Below are 21,179 nucleotides of genomic sequence, written 5' to 3'. Positions count from 1 at the left end.
ACCGTCCTCTTTGACACGGCAGTAATGGGTTTGTGTACCGCAGCTGTAGGCGTCACCGTCATTACATGCGGCGTATACACTAGATGCGGACAGCATGTCAGGAGGCTGGTGTTGTGATAGTGGTAGTGGTAGTGGTCACCACACCATGTGTGACCACTGCGACCCCGCCAAACCGCTGAAATCAACCCCTGAATGCTTGGCACTCCCTGCAGCCCAAGGCGACTCCCACACCTGTCCAAGGTTGTCCTTCACTGGTGGCACATCTGCGGAAGCAACAGTCGGGTTAGTAAGAGGGGTTCCCTCGCGCCTGGGGAGACGAACCATACCCAGAGCGGACGGAAGACCCCGAATACAACTGGACGTCTGGGTAGCGGGCGCCCTCCTCCACACTCGACGGATCGAGCGAGGAGAAGGACTCCGCTACCCCCCCCGCAGGGGAAGGCGCGAAACGTGGGGGCTGACCGGGAGGCAGGAAGGAAGACGAAGTGTCAGTTACCAAAGGAGTCACTGGAGAGCTTTCCGATGACTTCTTTGGAGGCCTAAGTCTCTTCCTGCCCTTTCGTACAGAACCCACTGCGCCTCGGACCAATTCATAATGTAATACATGGCTCGTCCCGGGAGCATTCTCGCCCCCGGCAACGAGTACACACCTCATGTGGATCCACGTCCACAAAAGATCTAAATCCGCCGCATCTACGCCCCTCCAGCCCGGGACACACTCTACGGGCGACTGGGGGGCGCGGCGAAATCTCCATTTCTTGATCACTCATGATTCAGTCAATGCAATAAAGAAATGCAATAAAGTACTTACAATTCATATACCACACTAACAAACCAGAAAGAGGGCTGAATTAATCAAAGCAACGACAATAGCGGGCAGAGCGATGGGACTAACAACGTCCTGTCCTCCACACGGCCGAAAGCAAAAGTGATTTGTTTACCTCCCAGGCGCGCGACGATCGGACAAGCAGTTAACTACCGTTCTCCCTTGTTCGAAGCTTACGACCGTTCCAGCTGCCGCTAGGTACTTCCTATTGTTAAAGGCCGAGGGTTTGTATTACGTATCGGAACAACTGGAGTTTTCTGTTGTGCCGGGTGGCGAACGATCCACTACTGGACGCCCCCACAGGTTGAAGAGCCTTTCCGCCACGTCCTGGTGTAGGGACCATTTCAGACCCCCTATCACGTGATCCTGACGGCTGAGCTTGTCTGCTACTACATTCCTCTTGCCTGGAATGTACAGGGCTGACAGCTCTACCGAGTGAGCCACGGCCCACTTGTGCACCTGCAGCGTCAACTGGTGCAACGGGAGGGACACTAGGCCCCACTGTTTGTTGACGTAAGCCACTACTGTGGTGCTGTTGCACATCAACACCACTGAGTGTCCCATCAAGCGGGTCCGGAACTCTTGGAGAGCGAAAAACGCTGCCTTGAGCTCCAGAACATTGATGTGAAGGTGCTTGTCGTGATGGTCCCACACTCCTGCAGTCAGCAACTCCTCCAGGTGTGCGCCTCATCCCTCAGTGGATGCGTCTGAGAACAGAACATCTGCGGGAGGGGAGTGTGGAGAGGCACTCCTCTTAAGAGGTTCCTGTCGTCCAGCCACCAGGCTAGGTCCTGCCGCACCTCCTCCGTGAGGGACATGGGGAAGTACGGAGGATCCTCTGCCTGTGACCAACTCTCCTTTAGTCTCCACTGAAGAGACCGCAGGTGAAGATGCCCTTGAGGGACTAACTTCTCAAGGGACGACAGGTGGCCGATCACGACTTGCCATTGCTGAGCTGCCTGTTCCTGCCGAGAAAGGAAACGGTCGGCTGCCTCCTGAATCTGCTGATCCGCGAGTCTGCGGGGAAGACTCGCCCTGCTACCGTGTCGATCAGCATACCCAGGTACTTCATCCTCTGCTTGGGTTCGAGATCGGACTTTTCAAAGTTCGATCGTGGCAGAATTCTAGAAGTCGATCCCTGTCCCGTAGCAACTGCGAGCGGGAGATCGCCAGGACTAACCAGTTGTCGAGGATAACTCAGGAAGACGTATCCCGGACGAGTCCGGGCCCAAGCAGACACCAGCCGTCAACACTCACGTGAACACCTGTGGGGCGGTTGAGAGACCGAAGTACACCGTCCCATCGAGGATGAAGTGGAGGTACTTCCTGGAGGATTGATGGACGGGTATCTGGAAATACGCGTCCTTCAAATCCACTGAAAGCATGAAATCATTCTCCCTGATGGAGTCAACACAGAACGTGCCGTCTCCATCGTGAACCGAGACTGGTGATGAATCGGTTCAGGGGAGAGAGATCTATCACTGGGCACCAGCCCCCCGTAGACTTTTTCCACCAGGAAAAGGCGGCTGTAGAAGCCCGGCGACTGATCCCTGACGATCTCCACAGCTCCTTTGCTCAGCATGGTCTTGGTCTCCTGTCAAAGGGCTATGTCCTTTGATGTTCCTGGAGCGTAGGTCTGAGGGTGGACCAGGTTGGAGGTGAGGGGTGGCTGAGATTCGAAGGGTAGTAGATATCCTTCCCGAAGGACGTCTACTATCCAGGTCTCGGCACCGTAGCGCTGCCATGTTGCCCAATGGCTCACCAGGCACCCCCAACTTCCGGCAGCAGGTGAGGGGGAATGCCGTCCCTAGCGTTTCCCGCCTCTCTTCGACTTCTTCCCCGCCCCTCCTCGAGGAAAGGAGGGCTGGGAGGGGGCTTTATGGCGACCTCCCCTGGCAGAAGTCGAAGGCAGAGTCTTTCTTTGGGGCTTAAACTAGGCCAACCGTCTTATCAGCCGAGGAAGCGCTAGCCAAACTCTTAGGCTTGGCCGCAGTTGATCGAGGCAGCCCAGAAGCCTTCAAAACTGCCTGGTGTACCAGACGATCACTGTCATCAGTGCGACGTCTTTCCACCGCAGCGTCCACCGTCTCTCCAGGGAAGAGAGAGGAGGTACTCCATGCAGGTCCGTTTCGGTAGTCCCCGTGCCTCTCATGCCCAGCCGCCTTGGACACTCGGGTAAGGACTGCGTCCCTACGCCTCAGTACCAGGTTGGCCCACAGGTTTGGCCCGTCTTGGTTGGGCGTAGGTAGGAAATGGCCCTACCTCCAGACTAGCAAAAGTCTCCTGAAAGCCGAGTCCCCTTCAGGAGTAATATTCCCAGAGGTGGCTGCGACCTTGGACACTGTGAAGGACCACAGGTCCAGCCAGGAGACTGCCTGGAAAGCCGCCATGGCGGTGGATTCCAGGGCTAGTGCCTCCTGCTGCGAGAACCGCCGAGGTAAGCATCTGCCACCACTGTGAACTTCGTCTGGGTGGGGCTGATCGACACCTGACAGGAGAGCCAAAACCGTCCTCTGACTCGTTCCAGTCCTCGTCGAGATCAAAACCTCTCAGGAGGACGGAAGGGGGGGGGGGGAAGAAGAGCTGCAATACTCGAAAAAACGCTGCGGTCCGCGGCAGAGGAGGGGAAGTAGCTTGCCCGACCGGCTAGACCTGAGCGAGCCTTCCTCGTTCCGGTAGACGAGAGGCTCTCCTGGTTCAGAACCGAGTCGAGAAGCTCTTATCGCGGCAAGCCCACCGTCAGTCTGGTTCCCATACTCGGGCTCGAGAATGACTTGAGCCGTGGAGCGGCGATCCTCTCCCCAGGTCGTTGGTTGCTGCACGAATCAGTGCAATAACCTGGCAAAGTTACTCTGAATCTCGGAATTACAGCGTCTTGAGGAGTAGGACCGTCCAGTCCCTCCAACAAGAGCAGCTCCCAAGACCCTCCTCCTTCAGAAGAAGGACCAGCAACAGATCCCTGACGGTTGCCTCCATCACTTGCGCGTACGTCCTGGCTGGTCCTAAGACCATACCTGGCATGTGCAGTGTCGTGACGGATCGTGAGCGGCGCACCTCTTCACGATCACTCTATATACCTCGCTCTTCCCGGCGTATGCCGAGAAGTTGAAGGTATCGGAGAGACAGACCTGACGTTACCTCCCTCCCCCCCCTGACGGTCGCCTCCAATCTTCTTGCGCGTACGTCCTGGCTGGTCCTAAGACCATACGTGGCACGTGCGGCATTCATGACGGGATCGTGAGCAGCGCAACTCTCACGATCGCTCCTAGATACCTCGCTCTTCCCGGCGTATCCCCAAGGAAGTTGAAGGTATCGGAGAGACAGACCTGACGCTATCCCCCCGCCCAGCTGGCAGGACCAGCGTGCGTGGGGGTCTGCAGCCGATCACCTACCCGTGGTGGGGATCGGTTCTGCAGGCCTGGCCGTGCCGCTCACGAGCGAACTCTGGCGGCGAAACTTTGGCTGCACAGTCTCTCAAGGGAGAGCGTACACTTGGGATCTCCCGCGAACGAGAGACCGAGCCGGAACCTGGCGTAGCGGCATCGCCGCTAGCACCAGGCGAGGAAGTACCAGTGCTAACCGATACTTCTCTGGTCCCCGTCTATCTCTTCCTTACGGAAGGGGGTGAGACGGGGCCCCGCTCCCGACGGAGCCAGGAGGAACCCGGTGGGAGGGCCCTAGTTACGGGTTCCCCGAAGGAGACTTCTTAGGTGGGGCAGGCAGCTTTTTCGGCTTCTTAATGGGCCCTTAGAAGTCCCGAAGGGGAAGACTTCTTAGGGGGGGAGGCAGCCTTCTTCTTCTTCGGCTTATGGGCCTTATTAAGTCGAAGGGGAATAGGCAAGCAGCACAGACGATGAAGACGAAGATGACACCTTCCTCCTCTTCTTCCTCTTCTTCGTCAGCTCACGCAGGACAGTCGTCAGGTCCTCCATCCAAGCTGGAGTCGGGGCTATTGCCGAAGCAACACGGCCCAACTGCACCTGTCCAGAAGGACCTGGGACTGGGGAAGACACACCATGGGCAGGACCAGCATGGACAGGTGCAGGAACCAGGAGCGACAGGAACAGCAACCAGCTCAGGAGCGGCAGGAACAGCGGCAGCGGTAAATACAGAAGGGACAGCCAAGCCAGTAGCGGGAACCACATCAGCGGCAGGTACGGCAGGCCCAGCCATCGCCTCGTAGAATCATCGGCAGCCAGCGGGAACCTGGGTACTGGCGGCCGGTCCAGGGGTGAGCTGCTGGAACAGCGGAAGTCTGGGGCAGGCAACACGAAGAAAACACAGGCGGCGGCGGCATACCCCCCCCTCGGTACGGCGGCGACCGGCCCTAGTAGCGGCAGACGGCGTCACCGACACAGCATGGGGAGTGTGGACCAGCGGGGGAAGCAGCATAAGCGGCCGTGGAGGTTGTAGTGGAGACCGCTCCAAGGTCACCGCCCCAGACCTCGCTAGACGCTGCAGCAGATCGTGGATCGCTAGGCACGCCCTGCAGCCACAGTGGTCCATACCTGTCCAAGGTCGTCTCCCACGGATGTAGCACCTGCGGTAGCACAGACAGATTAGTAAGAGGGGTTCCCTCACGCACGGGGGGGAGACATGCCCCACCCCAAACGCAAGGAAGACCCCAAATACAAAATACAACGAGGAAGCTGAGCGGGGGGCAGGAAAGAAGACGAAGAATCGGATACCAAGGGAGTCGCGGGAGAGCTTTCCGACGACTTCCTGGCAGACCTTCGCTTCCTCTACCCCGCACAGCAGTGAAAAGTAATATGAAAATGAAACAGAATACTGCACTTGCGATTCACTTCATAGAACTTAAAGGGGGAAAGATCAATTCCCGGGTAAGAGCGGAAACTTGATCCATAATAATATGATGCTATCATAAAATATATATGAAAATGAAACAGAATACTGCACTTGCGATTCACTTTCACATAAAATAAATCGTAAGGATCAATTCCCGGGTAAGAGCGGAAATTGATCCAAAATTAAATTTAGTGCAATTAAATAAATGAAAATGAAAACAATACTGCACTGCGAATCCACTTTCATTGCATTCTATCATACAAAATAAGAGGCTCTGATGAGCGCAATCACGCTCTCGGCAACGAACGCACAGGGCAAAAAAAAAAAAAAACTAATGAAAGAGTACTTACATCTTTCATTACACACTTTCGCCCAAAATACATGACTAGGCGCGAGGCGCGCCCGCCCTCGGCACCGAGACATAATTCAAGGGTATCAATTTCATGAAAAGAGCGGAAATCGCCGCATCTACGGCGATAGCTCCATGTTGGCTCATAATTAAGTAATGAAAATGAAAACAGTGTACTTACAGTTTCATTTTCAAGTCAAACAAACCATTAGTAGAAAACACAATATAAACAAAACGCATACGGACGATGAAGCGGGGGCAGAGAGCGATGACGAACACGTTCCTTGCACACCCGCGGCCGAAAGCAAAAGTGATTCTTCACCTCTCCGCGCGCACGATCGGGCAAGCAGTTAACTACCGTTCTCCCCTTGTTCGAAGCTTACGACCGTCCCACCTGCCGCTAGTTACCTTCCTATTGTTAAAGGACCGAGGGTTTGTATTACGTATCGGAACAACTCCCTTGTTCGAAGCTTACGACCGTTCCAGCTGCCGCTAGTTACCTTCCTATTGTAAAAGGACCGAAAGGTTTGTATTACGTATCGGAACAAACATCTTTTCAAGAGATGTTTCGACATCACCGATACCACTCACCTTCCCTTGCGTGAATTTTGGAAAGAGTATTTCGTGTTGTCATATGCATCCAACTCATCGATCAAGCTTGGCAAGTGGTTTCGAGGCGAACCTTGAATTTTTGTGGAGGAAACTCTGGCCTGATGCCGTATCCTGCCCGAGCCTTCGAGGGATTCGACTGAGCGAAGCTGGTGCAGATTCAGAAACAATTGACGATCCTGAGACTGTTTCGCAACCAGATCTTGACGAGATCGTTGAACTCGGCAAGTCCATGGGGCTGGTCGTCGACGAGGACGACATCAATGACCTTCTCGAGGAGCACCAAGAGGAGCATACGACGGATGACCTGAAGGAGTTGGAGGCCACGCAACATAACGTCATTCAAGAAGAGTTCTCTAGCAGCAGCGAGGAGGAGGACGACGACCCTATGACAATGGCAGAAATTAAGGATGCTCTAGCTGCTTTTCATAAGGTGCAATCATTTGTAAAAAAGACACACCCCGAAAATGCTTATGCTTACAGGTCATATGCTAGCGCAGTTCGATGACGTTTGCCCGAGTCGTTTCAGGAACATTGTCAAAAGTAGGCAGAAGCAATCTTCCTTGGATAGTTTATTTTTTAAAAGAGTCCTTTAGTAGGAGTAAGCAAAAAGGAAGATCCAATTGATACTACAAAAAAACAGAAAGTTGAAAGTGGTGAAGAAATTGAAATTTTGTATAAAAAAAAAACGTGAAGTATAAAAGTAAAAAAAAAAAAAAAGTAAAAATCAAAAAAAGAAAAAAAAATTAATTGTAAGTTTTTGTAAAGTTAAGTGTTACCGTTTTGTTAATGTGTTTCGTAAAGTTTAGTCATTGTTTCCTGACATTTTTAATTTTTTAGTCTTTGTTTCCTGACATTTTTAATGTGTTTCGTAAAGTTAAGTGTACGTACTACGTAACAAATTTTCTGCCGTTTGTCCTCCTCCTCTGTCGCCACTTTCGGAGATAGCCTGACTCGAAAGTTAAGGTTCCACATTTTACTACATACATACGTATGTACGTACAGTATTTCTTGTATACCATGTACACTAATACACTTTATTTACAGGTACTATGTAGTACATATTAGTAGTACGTATTAAGTTAGGTACTGAATGGTCCCAAATTGTTGTATTTCATTGTTTATTGGTCAATTTAGCTTTATTATAAATGTTACTGGGGTGTTTTTGTAGGGCTTGGAACGAATTAAGCAATTTACATGTAAATGCGGTTCAAGATACGAAAAAGCTCAGGTTCGAAGGCCACCTCGGAACAGATTATTTTCTTAGGTCGAGGTACCACTGTAGTATTACATATAGTCACATCAAGTCCACAATGAACTGTAGATAGTGTTTTGTTTACAAACTGCCAGATGGAACTTCCAGCACCCATCCACCAAACACCTCATAAATAATGCAGACTATGTACATAGCTGCTAGATGAGCAGGAATTGGAAGTGAAAACTACAAATATTGATCGACAGGTTTGTGAGACAAAAAATAACATACCAAATGGTTAGGTTTAATTACTGCAGTAAGAGGGCATCAGCATCATAGTCAAAATAGACAGAAATGCAGACAACAGCAAAAAAAAAAAAAAAAGACAAGAAAATGTAAACAACTGGGAAGAACTCTGGTTATTTGGACCTGAGCACTAGATCTAGCATGCATTGCAGCAAGGAATGTTCTGGAGTGGGTTAGGTTATTGTATCAAGGATGGAACTAGTACCTGAGCAGTAATCCAAAAACAGAAAAAAAAGAAAAAAAATCACAGTCAAATGGAGATTTATCAAGAGCTTGCCAAGGTGGCAACAATTCAACAAAGTTCCCCTGCTTGTTTTTATCAGAAAGCTGTAATAGTTTATTCTCCTGCTAATCTGTTCTTTATATCGGAAGTCACTAGATGGCACAAAAGAGATCTTATCCTTTAATGAGCCCCCTGATACTAAAATAGCCCAAAGATAAGTTTCTCAGCTATTAGTTAAACATCCATCAACAACAAAATAATTGGGGAGGAATGTTCATACAATTACCCTTCCAGTTCATCACATTAAGAAATTTAAGTCAGGTATCCCATTGTTTTAAAATCTCTGAATGCCTATATCACCTTAAATTATGTTTCACCTAAACATAATTTAAGAACAAACAGATGACTGTGGCTATCTTCCCTGGCATACAAATAAGGCATTTCATACTACATGGAGGCATTCTTATTGTGAAATCACCATATATCAATAATATACAATACCACCTACCAATATTTATTGAAAACATTGTTTTAAACTGAACATTCCAAGTAAGCAGTACTTGAATGTTAGTTAATGATTGCCTTAATGTTGTTACATAATGATGGCCTTACACCAGCACAGGCTCTTCTTCAGCCAGTTAAAAATACTAGAGACAATACTTATTTTGACAGAACTTAATTAATATAGAGATAATCAAGGAAGTCTTTTATCGCTTGGTTGATCATATTAGCACTAGCATATATATAACATTACCAAATAATTGCCCCTCTAGAATGAAAAAAGTTATGCTATGCATATGGTTTGACTTTGCTAGATTTTATAACTTCAATTTATGGCACCCTGAAATATAAAAAATGCTTTGAACTTCATCTCCAATGCCATGTGATGAAAGGGACCCTGAGAAATTCTAATACTCATGACTTTCCTGTGCTTTATCTTCCACAAATCTCAATTCCTCTCAAGCCACTCTTTCAATTCTTATCCAAGTAGGTCTGGGTCATCAAACTCTTCTGGTGCTAATGCAAGCCCCACTGATGTTATCATGCACTACTCTCTCGGGGTTCTGCAAGGGACATGTCCAAGCCATCTCCCTTTAGTAAATATGCCATTTACAAATGGAACTTTTGCATTTTTATTTATGATATCTTCTGACTCTTAAATTTGTCTTTATGATTTAATCTCATATAAGGTTAAGTCCCTTAACTTCAACTTGGCATGCCTGATGAAAGACCTTGGATATAAACCAACAGGCAATAGCATAGGTCAATATCCTTACTGAGCTAAGAACTTTTACCTGAAGTTTTGCAAATGGACAGTTTTTCCATAATAAGCACCTGACATTCAGCAAGATATGCATTATACTTCTTAGCAATTATCTGGCACTGTTATAAAATTTGAGGTCTTTCCTTTCCTTAATGGGAATTTCTCTTACAAATTTAAAACAGGTCTGTGATAGCCTCAGATGTATTAACACTTAGGGGTTGCTAATGTATAAGTGTAATAAAATATACAATAGTTCATATCAATTTTGTTAAAAATCCATCACTACTTACCCAACACAGTAACATGAATACCACAGCAAATCCCAAGGTCACCAGCAAGTAGCAAATAATGAGGATACATTTAGTCCTTTTTGCTACCGCAGCCTGGAAGAACTCAAGAAAAACACTCACATTAAAAAAAAAGTTTATAACATTTTATAATACTCTGACAATCTGACAAAAAAATAAAAAAACGATATTTATCCTTGACAGAGTCTGGTGCTTTCGGATGCTTCTGTGTCCAGACTAAATAATTAAATATTTTATAACTCATAAATTAAAGGTTACTATAAGTTAACCAGGATGATGAGGGTGTTTCCATTTTATTCCATTTTATTCACCCACTCTCATTAGTTCCAACTTATGCCTGCAGAATGAGGAGGGCAACAAATCAGTAGATTTGAAAGTCTGCAAAACAATGGTCTTTATCTACCAATGAAACTAAAATGTTTGAGGAAAATACAGAGTAAAGGGTCAGGGATACTATAGGTCTAGTAAGCATTTAAGAGAGAATATGACCAAACTAGACTTACCTAAGGTGCAGTGTCCTACTTGGTTCTTGGCTGGGGGGCTTTGGCCCCCCTGGGACACCCCCAAGTAATTTGTGACCACTTACTCTGCATTTGCAGAGTAAGGAGTCCGAGTTGCTGCAGTTTAACAGGCACTTCAGACGGAATATAACATAACCTCCTTAGAAACCATCATCTGACCTGGTGGGGAAGGGGGAGTTGCTTATGCACTCACCACCCCAAGTATGTCCTGAACACTTATTCTGCATTCTACCCAAAAGTCATTTTAACTTTCTATTAAGTGCTTACAAGAAAATACACACATTTTGTTTTCCATGCTGAACAACTCCTGGCTCCCTAAGACATAATTTATGGTCCTTAACTGGGATTGTACCTATCATAACCCACTTCTAAGTGTGTTCACAATGTGATATACTGCACTTACATATGAATAAACAACTGATGAATATTTCAAGGCTAGTCATTTGAATAACTTATCCAAAACATACCTGCATCACAGCATCTAGTATTTGCATTAATTGCAAACCATTACCTTTATTAATATTATCTTAAAATTACTAGTTATTGCAATATTGAACCTACAACTTTCAATCAATAAGGAAGGCAAAGGTACACTAAGGTAACAGTTGTATTTACTACATAGTAACTGGGAGTAGACGTCACATCTTGATTAACTGAGAGTTTTTACCCAGCTTTCTGATACCACCTCTGTGGCTAAATTGGTAGCACCCTGCCCTTTTACTCAAGAATACTGGGCTTCATCCTAATGTGATTTAGAAATCTATTTGTACTGCACACAAGCCTGTGTAATGATTACCACCATACTGTACTAAGTGGTTAACCAGACCCACTGATTGCCAAACATTACTAAAAGTGTCTGAAGTGGAAAACACAGAAACTGCTCTTTAACTGTAATGGCCTACATCAGGGGAAAAATAATACGTATTTCATTTCTCAACCCTCTTCAAAGATGTAAGAATGCTCCAAAGTATAGTTTCGAGTTAATCACAGCTCACTTTGGTATGGTAGTGTTCTAAATGGAAGATCAATCAAAGAGTAAATTCAGCTTGAATTGGTACAAGGAAAAGTAACTTTAATGAGCCACAAAATCCAGTACACAGTACTACAGTAATTTAGTACAATATTTCTTTTCAATAAGAAGTAGCATAGTAATAGTATAATGTATATACGTATACATATTCATAAACATTACCTTGGTTTCACAGTGTGGTTCTTCAAGTTTGTCATATCCCTCAGCTTCAGCAGCCTTACTCATTGTACAGATAAAAACTGATGGATCTGTGAAAATTGAGATTAACATTATGAATGATACTTTTAATGAAATAAAACTATGTAACCAAAATACAGCACAGTACTATATAATAAACAATGACAGACCATACGTACAAAAGTCACAACCATAACTTTTGAGTATATGTTAGGCATGTCTACCTATAGGCTACAGTCAACTATAAAAAAAAAAAAAAATAGTAGCTAGGTACCTAGTAGCTAGTACATGGAGATGATCTTATCTATATCTATGATCTTATCTACCTACATACCTATACATTGCCCTATGACGATAAATACCAGCTTGTGAAGCGCAAAAGTGAACCTATCTATGGCAAACTCCCAGGTCAGGGGAGGGCACAGCACTGTAATTAGTTAGAAATGTAAGATTTGGGTAGATCTATATAACTATTCCGCGGCGACCTTGACTATGGTAGTTGCGGTTTTTTTTATGCAGTAAAGTAATATTTATTCATGAGCTTTTCGTATCTTTGAAACCACATTTTTCATTCTTGTAAAAGCCTAATCCGCTCCAAGCCCTACAAAAACACCCCAGTAAATTATAATTCCAGGCTCACAACACATGTTCTAGGGTTACGACGCCGATCCAACGGAAATAATATGACTCCAAAAAGGCAAAATACTGTACATACTTGAGTAATATTCAACTGCATGCTGCATGTAATGTTCAAACCCCATTTTTACTGCATATATTAGGACTTTAGCATATGTCCCTAGCAATAAGCTAGCCTATGTTAGCAGTTGCTACTGTAGCCTAGTCTATGATTCTGATATCTAAACCTAAGAAGCTAAAAGCTTAGAATATCCCAATAAAATGTATAAATAATCAGTATGTACTCATTTCAAATAAAAAAAAACCTTCCAACCTTTTGTTTACATTCAGCACTTACGAGTACCAAACGATCGCCAAGCAATCACTTTTCCTAACACACAGTAAGCCATAAATTTTCATTATCTCTCTTCAACTAATGAAACTACCAAACAGTATAATAACCATTATTTCTATTCTTTATTCTATCTTTACTAATGGAGATACCGAGTTACTGACAGCTATAATGAAACATATACGTAATATTAAACAGAAGAAGAATTCTAGAAAATACGTATCTGTTGGCTTCGATGATAGCAGTCTGATTTATTTTATATTTTATGATATCTAATTCACAATCTTTTTTATTAAATGTATTGCATATACTCATTTCAAATAATTATTAAGTAACCATTAACTATAATAAACAATCAAACAAACAAAAAAAGCTTCCAACCTTCTGTTTACATTCAGCACTTACGAGTACTGAACGATCGCCAAGCAACCACTTTGACCTAACACACAGTACGTACAGTAATCAAATTTTCATTATCTCTCTTCAACTACTGAAACTACCAAAACAGTATAATAACCATTCATTTCTATCTTTATTTTTATCTTTACCTAATGTTTTTTTTTATTAAATGTAAAGCATGAATAAGTTTTTCAATTTACAGCATCCTTTTACCAATAGAATACATCGAGCACAGGGGGTAGATGCTGACCAATAGGAGAGCAGGATTTTACTGTGGTGACTAGCATCAGGAACCAATGGGAGAGCGGGGAGGATGGTGGCGAGTCTACTCAGTGGCGGCGTGCGAGTTTCTTTTAAAATTGTTCTCGGTGGTCCTGGCGAATTTCGGGACTTTACAGCAAACAACCTTTCGTAACTTGAACTATTTTGTATTTGTAGAGCCAAAAAAATCTTTGTTGTTCCGACACGGCATACAAACCTTCGGTCCTTTTACAATATGGAAGGTACTAGCGGCAGCTGGATAGTCGTAAGCTTTCGAACAAGGGTTCGGTAGTTAACTGCTTGTCCGACAGGCGCGCGCGCGCGACTGGGAGGTAAACAAATCACTTTTGCTTTCGGCCTGCCCCTGGCGTGTGGACGTGTATCATCGCTCTCTGCCCGCTTCATCGTCGTTTGCCTTTCGCATGGTTGTGTTTTTTCTTTTTCTATTTATCTAGTGAAACGAAATTGTAAGTACAATCATTTCATATATATTTCCATTGAATTCAATTGTGAATTAAGGATCTTGGTTTCTCCACAGCCCATCGATTACCCGAGTGCCGTGGACTGAAGGGCGTAAGTGCGGGAATTCATTTTCCCAGAAATGATCCTCGTATTGTGTATGCTCGGTGCCGAGGGCGGGAGAGCGCTCGCTCCGAGCGTATATTTTGGTTGGAATGTAGATGAAAAATCGTAAGTAATGCTCTTTCATTTATATTTTTTTGACCTGTATGCTCGTTGCCGAGCGAATGCGCTCGGCACGAAAACTTATTCTGTATGGAAGTGGAATCGCAAGTACAGTATTCTTTTTCATTTTCATATATTTATTTTGATTGTAGCAATACTCATTTGGATCAGTTTCCGGAGCTTACCCGGAAATTGATCCTTTCCCCTTTTTATTTGAATGAAGTGAAATCGCAAGTGCAGTTCTTTTTCATTTTCATATTTGTTTATTGAGATTGCATTGTTTACTTGGATCAATGTTTCCGCTATTTCCCGGGAATTGATCCTTCCCCTTTTTATTTGTATGCAGTGAAATCGCAAGCGCAGTATTCTTTTTCATTTTCATATATTTTGATTGCATCAATTCATTATGGATCAAGGTTTCCATTCATAATCGGGAATGGATCCTTTTACCCTTGCGCTCGTACCGAGGGCGCAAATGCGCTCGATCCGAGCCCTTATTCATTGTGAAGTGAATCGTAATGCAAGATTCTTTTTCATTTTAATTCCTTTTATTATGATTGCATCAATATTTATTTGGTTCAAGTTCCGCTCAGTCAGGGAATTGATCCTTATTGCCCTTGCATTCGGGCCGAGGGCACGATTGCTCTCGGGCTCTTATTATTATTGTTGGGTACATGGGTGCTGTGCGGGTGGGGAACGAGAATCCCCCCCCCCCCCCCCCCCCCCCCCCCCACCTCAGCTCCCAAAGATTGGGCCCTTCCCCTTGGGGGGGGTTGGGGGGGGGGAGGTATCTGGGTTCTTCTCCTCGCCCGATCCGTCGAGCGCGGGGGAGGGCGCTCGTGCCCGATGTACAATTGTATTCGGGGTCTTCCACTCGTTCGGAGAGGGCTCACCCCCCCGCGCGAGGGGCCTTCCCCCCCCACTAATCGCTACTACTGTTATGTCCGCAGGTTGCTACTGCCACGAGGTGGACCTTGGTGAGGTATGGGCGTCCTTCCATTTGCAGGGCGTGCTAGTGTCCGAGGGGTCCTGCGGTTCTATGTCTGGGCCTACTGCGGTCACCCATGGAGTAGTGACCACGCTCCAGGTGATGACGTCCCTCCTCACCTGGTGTACTCGCCTCACGTGGTAACAGTCTTGCCTACAGCCGCTGTGAAGTGCCGTTCGCCGTACCGAGAGGGGGGGTGCCGCCGCCGCTCGTGGTTGCCGCGCTGCCGCGACCACACTTCCGCTGCCACCTAGAGCTCGCCCTGGATCTGCCAGCGGTACCAGGATGTTGCTGGCTGCTGCCTCCACTTCCTGTGTTCCGGTGCTGCCTGCCGTACCTGCCGATTCTGGGCTGACTGTCCATGCAGTGCTGCGCTGGCTGTCTGCCGTGCTGCGCTGGCTGTCCCTGCCGTTGCTGCGCTGGCTGTCCCTGCCGTTGCTGCGCTGGCTGTCCTACCGATGCTGTGCTGGCTGTGCCTGCTGTTCCTGAGATGCCCATACCTGCTGACGTCGTCCCTGTTCGTGGTGGTACTACCCCAGACTATGGTCTGTCTGTACAGGTGCGTCCGGGCCCTGTGGCTTCGGCTACAGCAGCCCCGGCTCCGCCCTGGATGGCAGATCTTACGTCTGTCCTGAGGAAGCTGACGAAGAAGAGGAGGAAGGTGTCGTCGTCGTCGTCATCTTCTTCATCGTCGTCGGCTGCCGCCTCTTCCCATTCGACTTCTAAGGCTTCACAGCCGAGAAGAAGAAGGTTGCCTCCTCCTCCTAAGAAGTCTCCCTCGGGAGCTTCTCGGGACCCGTCCTCACCTCGGTGGGACGGGAGGGTTCCTTCCGCTGGTCCTCCTGCTCCTTCGGGAGCGGGGCCCGTCTCTTCTTCCGCAAGGAAGAAGACTACGGGGACCAGAGGGGGGTACCGGCTAACACCGGTACTTCCTCGCCTGGTGTCAGTGGTTCTGCCACTGCATCAGGGTCCGTCCTCGGCCTCTCGTCGTTCGCGGGTAGGTACCGAGTGTACGGTCGCCTACCAGCGACCGTGCAGCCAGGAACCAGACCTTGGAGCTCGCTCAGCGTCAGGTTCACGGCACGGGGCGGAAGACTGGTGACAGCGCTCACGCGACTCTCACCAGACCAGCTCTCGCTCTCGCGGCGACCAGCTGGCTACCCGGGGACGTGACGGTCCACGACCGGCCACGGGCTGAGGCTGGGTGAGAGGGTCCTCCCGTTCGCCGGTGCCAGCCACAGCTGGAACCAGCGACGTGACGTGCCGTGAGGACAAGCACCGGTCTCACTGTGGACAGTGGAGCCTGCAGGTCGCCTGACCGTCGCTCTCACAGAGCGATCGGGTACGGCAACCAGCACCAGTTTTTCTGACACTCGAGATCGGGGGCCCCGCTGTGCTCAGTCCAGCCGTTCTCCACAGCGAGACGGTTCGACCAGGCCTGCAGCTCGATCGCCACCGCGGGTGACGATCGCCTGCAGCCCTCCAAGCCTGCTGGTTCTGCCAGCGAGCGAGGAGGGAGGGTCAGGTCTGCCTCTCCCGTACCTTCACCTCCTCGGGTTACACAGGGAGGAGCGAGGTATGAGGAGGATGATCGTGAGGGGTGCGCCCCTCATGATCCACCACGACGCCCTACGTACCAGGCACGGTTTCTTGGACCGGCCAGGACGTATGCGCAAGTGGATGGAGGAAGACCGAGAGGCTGTCGCTGTTTTCCCCCTTCTTAGGAGGAAGGTTCTCGGAATATGCTCTTGTTCGAAGGGCTTAACGGTCCCACTCTGCAAGATGCTGTGACTTCCGAGATCCAGAGGAATTTTGCCGAGGTTATGGCGCTGATTCGTCAGCACAACGACCTCGGGGAAGGATCGCCGCTCCCACCAGCAGAGCCACGTCTCGGCTCGAGTCGTTTTTTGGGGCCCGAAGAGGGAACCCAAATCGACGGGTGGGTCTGCCGCGATCGGAGCTTGCCGACTGTGTTGAACCAGGTAGTCTCTCGTCTCCGGACAAGAAGGCCTCTCTCAGTTCTGGCCGGTCGAACAAGCTACTTCACCTCCTCTACTGCGACAGAGGAGTTTCTACGTGTCTTCGGACACCGTATTTGAATACCCCTTCGGTCCTCCTGAGGTTTCGACCTCGACGAGGACTGGGAATGAGTCGGAGGACGGTATCGGTCTCTCCTGTCAGGTGTCGATCATCCCCGACCCACCCGACGACGTTCACAGTGGCGGCAGACCCTTACCTACAGTTATGAGTTCGTAACCCTCCCTCGGGAAAACGTTTTCTCCTGACGATACGTTTTCCCAGGCTCTGAGAGGCATGGCTGCTCCTTTTCTTCTCCAACTGCTAGTTCCGCTGGGAAGGCGAGCCAGTATCCAATTCCTCCCCCATTGCCTCTCTCCTTATGGCTACGAGGGAAAGGGGAGGGATCCTACAGAGATTTCTCTGTAAGATCCCACGTTAGGGGCTGTGCTACCGGGGGACCTTCGGGTCCTACCTGACGTAAGCCCCGGTCGTTGAGGAGGGATCCTGCCCCTTTCCTCGATTTCTACGGGAACGAGCAGGGGACCACCAGCCGATATCGTTTGACGAATTCGGTGGGGGGTTTTCGCAGAGTGCTTAGAATTCTACGGAAAATTTCTAGCGCACTCATGAGTGTTCGAGTTTTTTAAACGATCTCCAAACACTTAGGCGAGACCACGGTCCAAAGTGAGCGAGAATCCCCGATAATTGTTACACAATAATCGGGAACCTCGCTTATGCTCGAATTCCTGTAATTTCTAGCATTTGGAAGAAGACTGCTGCTGAAAGAAGAGTATCTCACAGTAGGCGATTAACCTGGAATAGAGAAGAACGGACGGGAACTTCCAGTTTGGCTTGAACTATCGTCTTCGGTATTCTGTTCACCATTGAAGCTTTCCTTTGGGAAAGACTTCTCCTTCACTACTCCTTGACTAGAGAACGAAGGCGGTCGATCTCCAATCCTTATTCTCATCCTCGAGAGGAAAAGAATTTAGGATGGAGGTCGTGGTACAGAACCTACAAATACTATACGTATATTACCCTCGTGACATGATTCTTTTAACAGTTGAATTGTCCGGGGGGTAGGCGCATACCGTAGTTAAACTCTACGGTTTTTGACCCGAGACGAATTGTATCTTAATTGAACTGCAACTCGGGGTTGCCTGCAACCTCCCAGCAGTTATCAGTTTCGATTTTAGATACTTGGTATTGTCATGACACACCAAATCGCTTTTGTATTTACCGAAATCCGTTTCGGTTAAATATAATTGCTCGAGGTGTATCTTTATGCTCGATGGTTCTAGCCGAACGCATTCCTTCGTGGAATAATGGATTACCTGGCAACTCAGGATGACGAGTCACCGAGAGCTACTGCGTATTGAACTGCCTCATAGGCGTAGCAGCTCAGTATCAGCTAGGTCTCGGAGATGCACGGTCGGTTACGTCTCTCTCTCCCCTGGTTTGATTGACTACCGAACCGTATCTCTGCCCAACAATCATGGACTTAGGTCTCTGATTAACGGGGATTCTCGCAATAATGAAGGACCATCTACTGCTGTGACGCTCGATTTCATCGCCTTCGACATTGCGAGAATTTTCAACAGAGATATCTCTTGGACTCTTTCATCTTTCCTGTTTACCGCACGGTAACAGAAGTCTGTACTAGTCACCCGCTGCATCGCACCGCGATAATGCGAATGATTTTTGCAGACATCTGAGTTTGTCTTCAAAATATCTCGTATTCGTAGGTGTGCAATTATTCATTGCTCGCCCCGAATTAACAGATATGTCAGAAGACATCGCCTACTCTCCGACCTGACAGCTCTACTTCCAAATGTTCAGCCCATGAGAAGCAGTTCTTCAGGCAGTATTTACCCTGTCTTCATTACTGAAAAGCGCTCCGCTTTTATTGCAACTACGATCCTCACCGGACAGCAATGAATAGCGGTTAGCGTTCTCAGTCTTTGTAGCACAGGTTCAGAATCTTGAGAATCCAATTCTCGTCCGGTTCAGCTGTGAAGACGTAGGTTGCATTTTTCTGAATACACCTTCGTCTTCAACGACACATAGTGTTGTTTCTCCTTAGCCGAGAATCAACTATACCAGGCGGTCCCCCAGGGTTACGACGGTTCCGGCTTACGACGTTCCGAGGTTACGGACGCTTTTTCTTAAAAATATTCAATGGAAATCCAGGTCCTGGGTTACGACGCTTGTTTCCGCGGTTACGACGCTGACGCTTCCGACGCTCCGAGTTAACGACGCTTTTAAAAAACGCATGCTATGATAAAAATCCTTTATAGTTTAGCACAGTACATATAAAAAATAATGTTTTTGGTTACATTACAACAAAAATTTTGAGGTTATGATGATTTTTTGACACTTTTTTTTCGTATTTTTTAAATTTTTTTTAGTGACGCCGCATATGCGGAACTAGTTTGCGGGCGAATGAATACACTAGCTTGGGATGCGCAGTTTAAAACAGTCCAAAAGCGCAAATATAATGAAAAATCATTGCTTGTTTCCAGTACATAATTAAAAAAACTAAGTTTTCTGGTTAGATTACAACACAAATTCCAAGGTTACGACGTTTTGTTATGCTTTTTAACGATACCTCATATGCAGAACTAGTTTTTTGAGCGGAGGTGCATAAATTAATTAACGCTATTAACTGTATGGTAAATTGACCGAAGACAACGACCTCGGACGGTCGAGGACGCCAAGCGTAACAATACTAAAGGACGCCACTTCAATCGCGTGCCTGCCTGCATTTCACTAGGTTGTGTGCTGAGACGTTGCTGAAATTCCTTGTCCATTTTCGCAAATTTACAATGGCTCCTAAACGCCAAAGTACTTCCTCCGATGATAGTTCCATCCAAGAAGAGGAAGGTCATCACGATGGAGGTCAATATGACGTGATTAAAGCGTTCCGGAGAAGGGAAGAAACTAACACCGAAATAGGCCCGTTCTTTAGGCTTGAGCAGGGACCACGGTGTAACCATTGTGAGGATAAGGAACGTATTCTGAAGCATGTTAAGGATGCTGCACCGATGAAGTCAACGGTGATAAATGAGAAGCAACGTAGCCAGAGCATTGTTGAAATGGAGAAATTGCTCATGATCTGGCTGGAGGACCAGAACCAGCGACGTGTTTCCGGGTGAGCTTAAGTGTGATCCAGGAGAAGGCTAGAGCGCTAGCATGAGGCAGTAGTGAAAAAGTTTGGCGAAGGCAGTGCTGGTGGTGAATTTTCCGCGAGTAGAGGTTGGTTTTAAACCGTTTTAAGGCTCGTGCAAATTTGCATAATGTGAAGCTGCAAGGTGAAGCTGCTAGTGCTGATAGCGAAGCAGCAGGTAGTTTTCCAGGTGGTTTGGCTGAGATAATTAAGGATGGTGGTTACACGGCTGACCAAGTCTTTAATGTGGATGAGACTGGATTATTTTGGAAAAGAATGCCAAATCGAACGTACCTTTCCAAGGAGGAGAAGTCAGCACCTGGCCATAAAGCTGGAAAGGAGCGACTGACTTTGCTGTTTGGGGAAGGGCCAATGCAAGTGGTGATTTGAACTGAAGCCCTTGCTGGTGTATTTGGCCGAGAACAAAAAAATCCCAGGGCTTTCAAGGGCATTTTCAAGAGTCAACTCCCTGTGAGTTTGGAAATCTAACAAGAAGGCGTGGGTTTACCTTAATGGTCTTCGAAGATTGGTTCAATGACCATTTCGTGCCAGCAGTGGAGCGGTATTTGACTTCGAAGGGTCTGCCTTTTAAGGCCCTCTTAGTCCTGGACAATGCCCCCTGGTCACCCTTCAAATTTGAGCGACATGCATCCTAATGTGTGTGGTGTACCTCCCACCCAATACCACATCGCTGATACAGCCAATGGACCAGGGAGTAATAGCTAATTTCAAGGCTTACTACCTTAGAAGGACCATGACGTTTTTGCTTTGAGGGCCATAGAAGCTAACAAGGAGTTGACACTGAAGCAATTCTGGAAGGGCTACAACATTGCTGATGCAGTGAAAAATATTGCAAGTGCTTGGGACGAGGTGAAGACGACACTTTAAATGGGGCCTGGAGGAAACTGGTGTCCACAGTTTGTGCACAGTTTTGAAGGGCTTTGACCAGGCAGAAGACGTCGAGACTGTGACGAGGAAGATCGTAGGGCTAAGCAAGAGGCTGAAACTAGATCTTGAACCTGATGATGTAACAGAGCTGCTGGCTTCCCATGGAGAGGAATTGTCTGCAGAGGACTTACTA

At 47.4% G+C, this 21,179-nt stretch overlaps 2 protein-coding genes across 9 annotated transcripts in view; both read right to left on the bottom strand.

Annotated features, from left to right (window-relative positions):
- Window positions 1-11,740, bottom strand: part of LOC135219388 (protein CREG1-like) — a 103,679-nt gene extending 91,939 nt beyond the window's left edge. The window contains 2 exon segments of the mRNA XM_064256119.1: window positions 9,869-9,961; window positions 11,600-11,740. Coding sequence (XP_064112189.1) covers window positions 9,869-9,961; window positions 11,600-11,707 — 201 coding nt within the window. The 5' untranslated portion in view covers window positions 11,708-11,740.
- The window catches only part of LOC135219389 (methyltransferase-like protein 22), a 603,918-nt gene that overhangs the window by 528,975 nt on the left and 53,764 nt on the right, over window positions 1-21,179 (bottom strand). The gene's annotated exons all lie outside the window — the stretch shown is intronic.

Source organism: Macrobrachium nipponense, chromosome 1 (genome assembly GCF_015104395.2).
Source record: "Macrobrachium nipponense isolate FS-2020 chromosome 1, ASM1510439v2, whole genome shotgun sequence".
NCBI classification, from domain to species: Eukaryota; Metazoa; Arthropoda; class Malacostraca; order Decapoda; family Palaemonidae; genus Macrobrachium; species Macrobrachium nipponense.
Note: the sequence above shows the minus strand (reverse complement) of the source record. Positions and strands in the feature narration are given on the sequence as shown.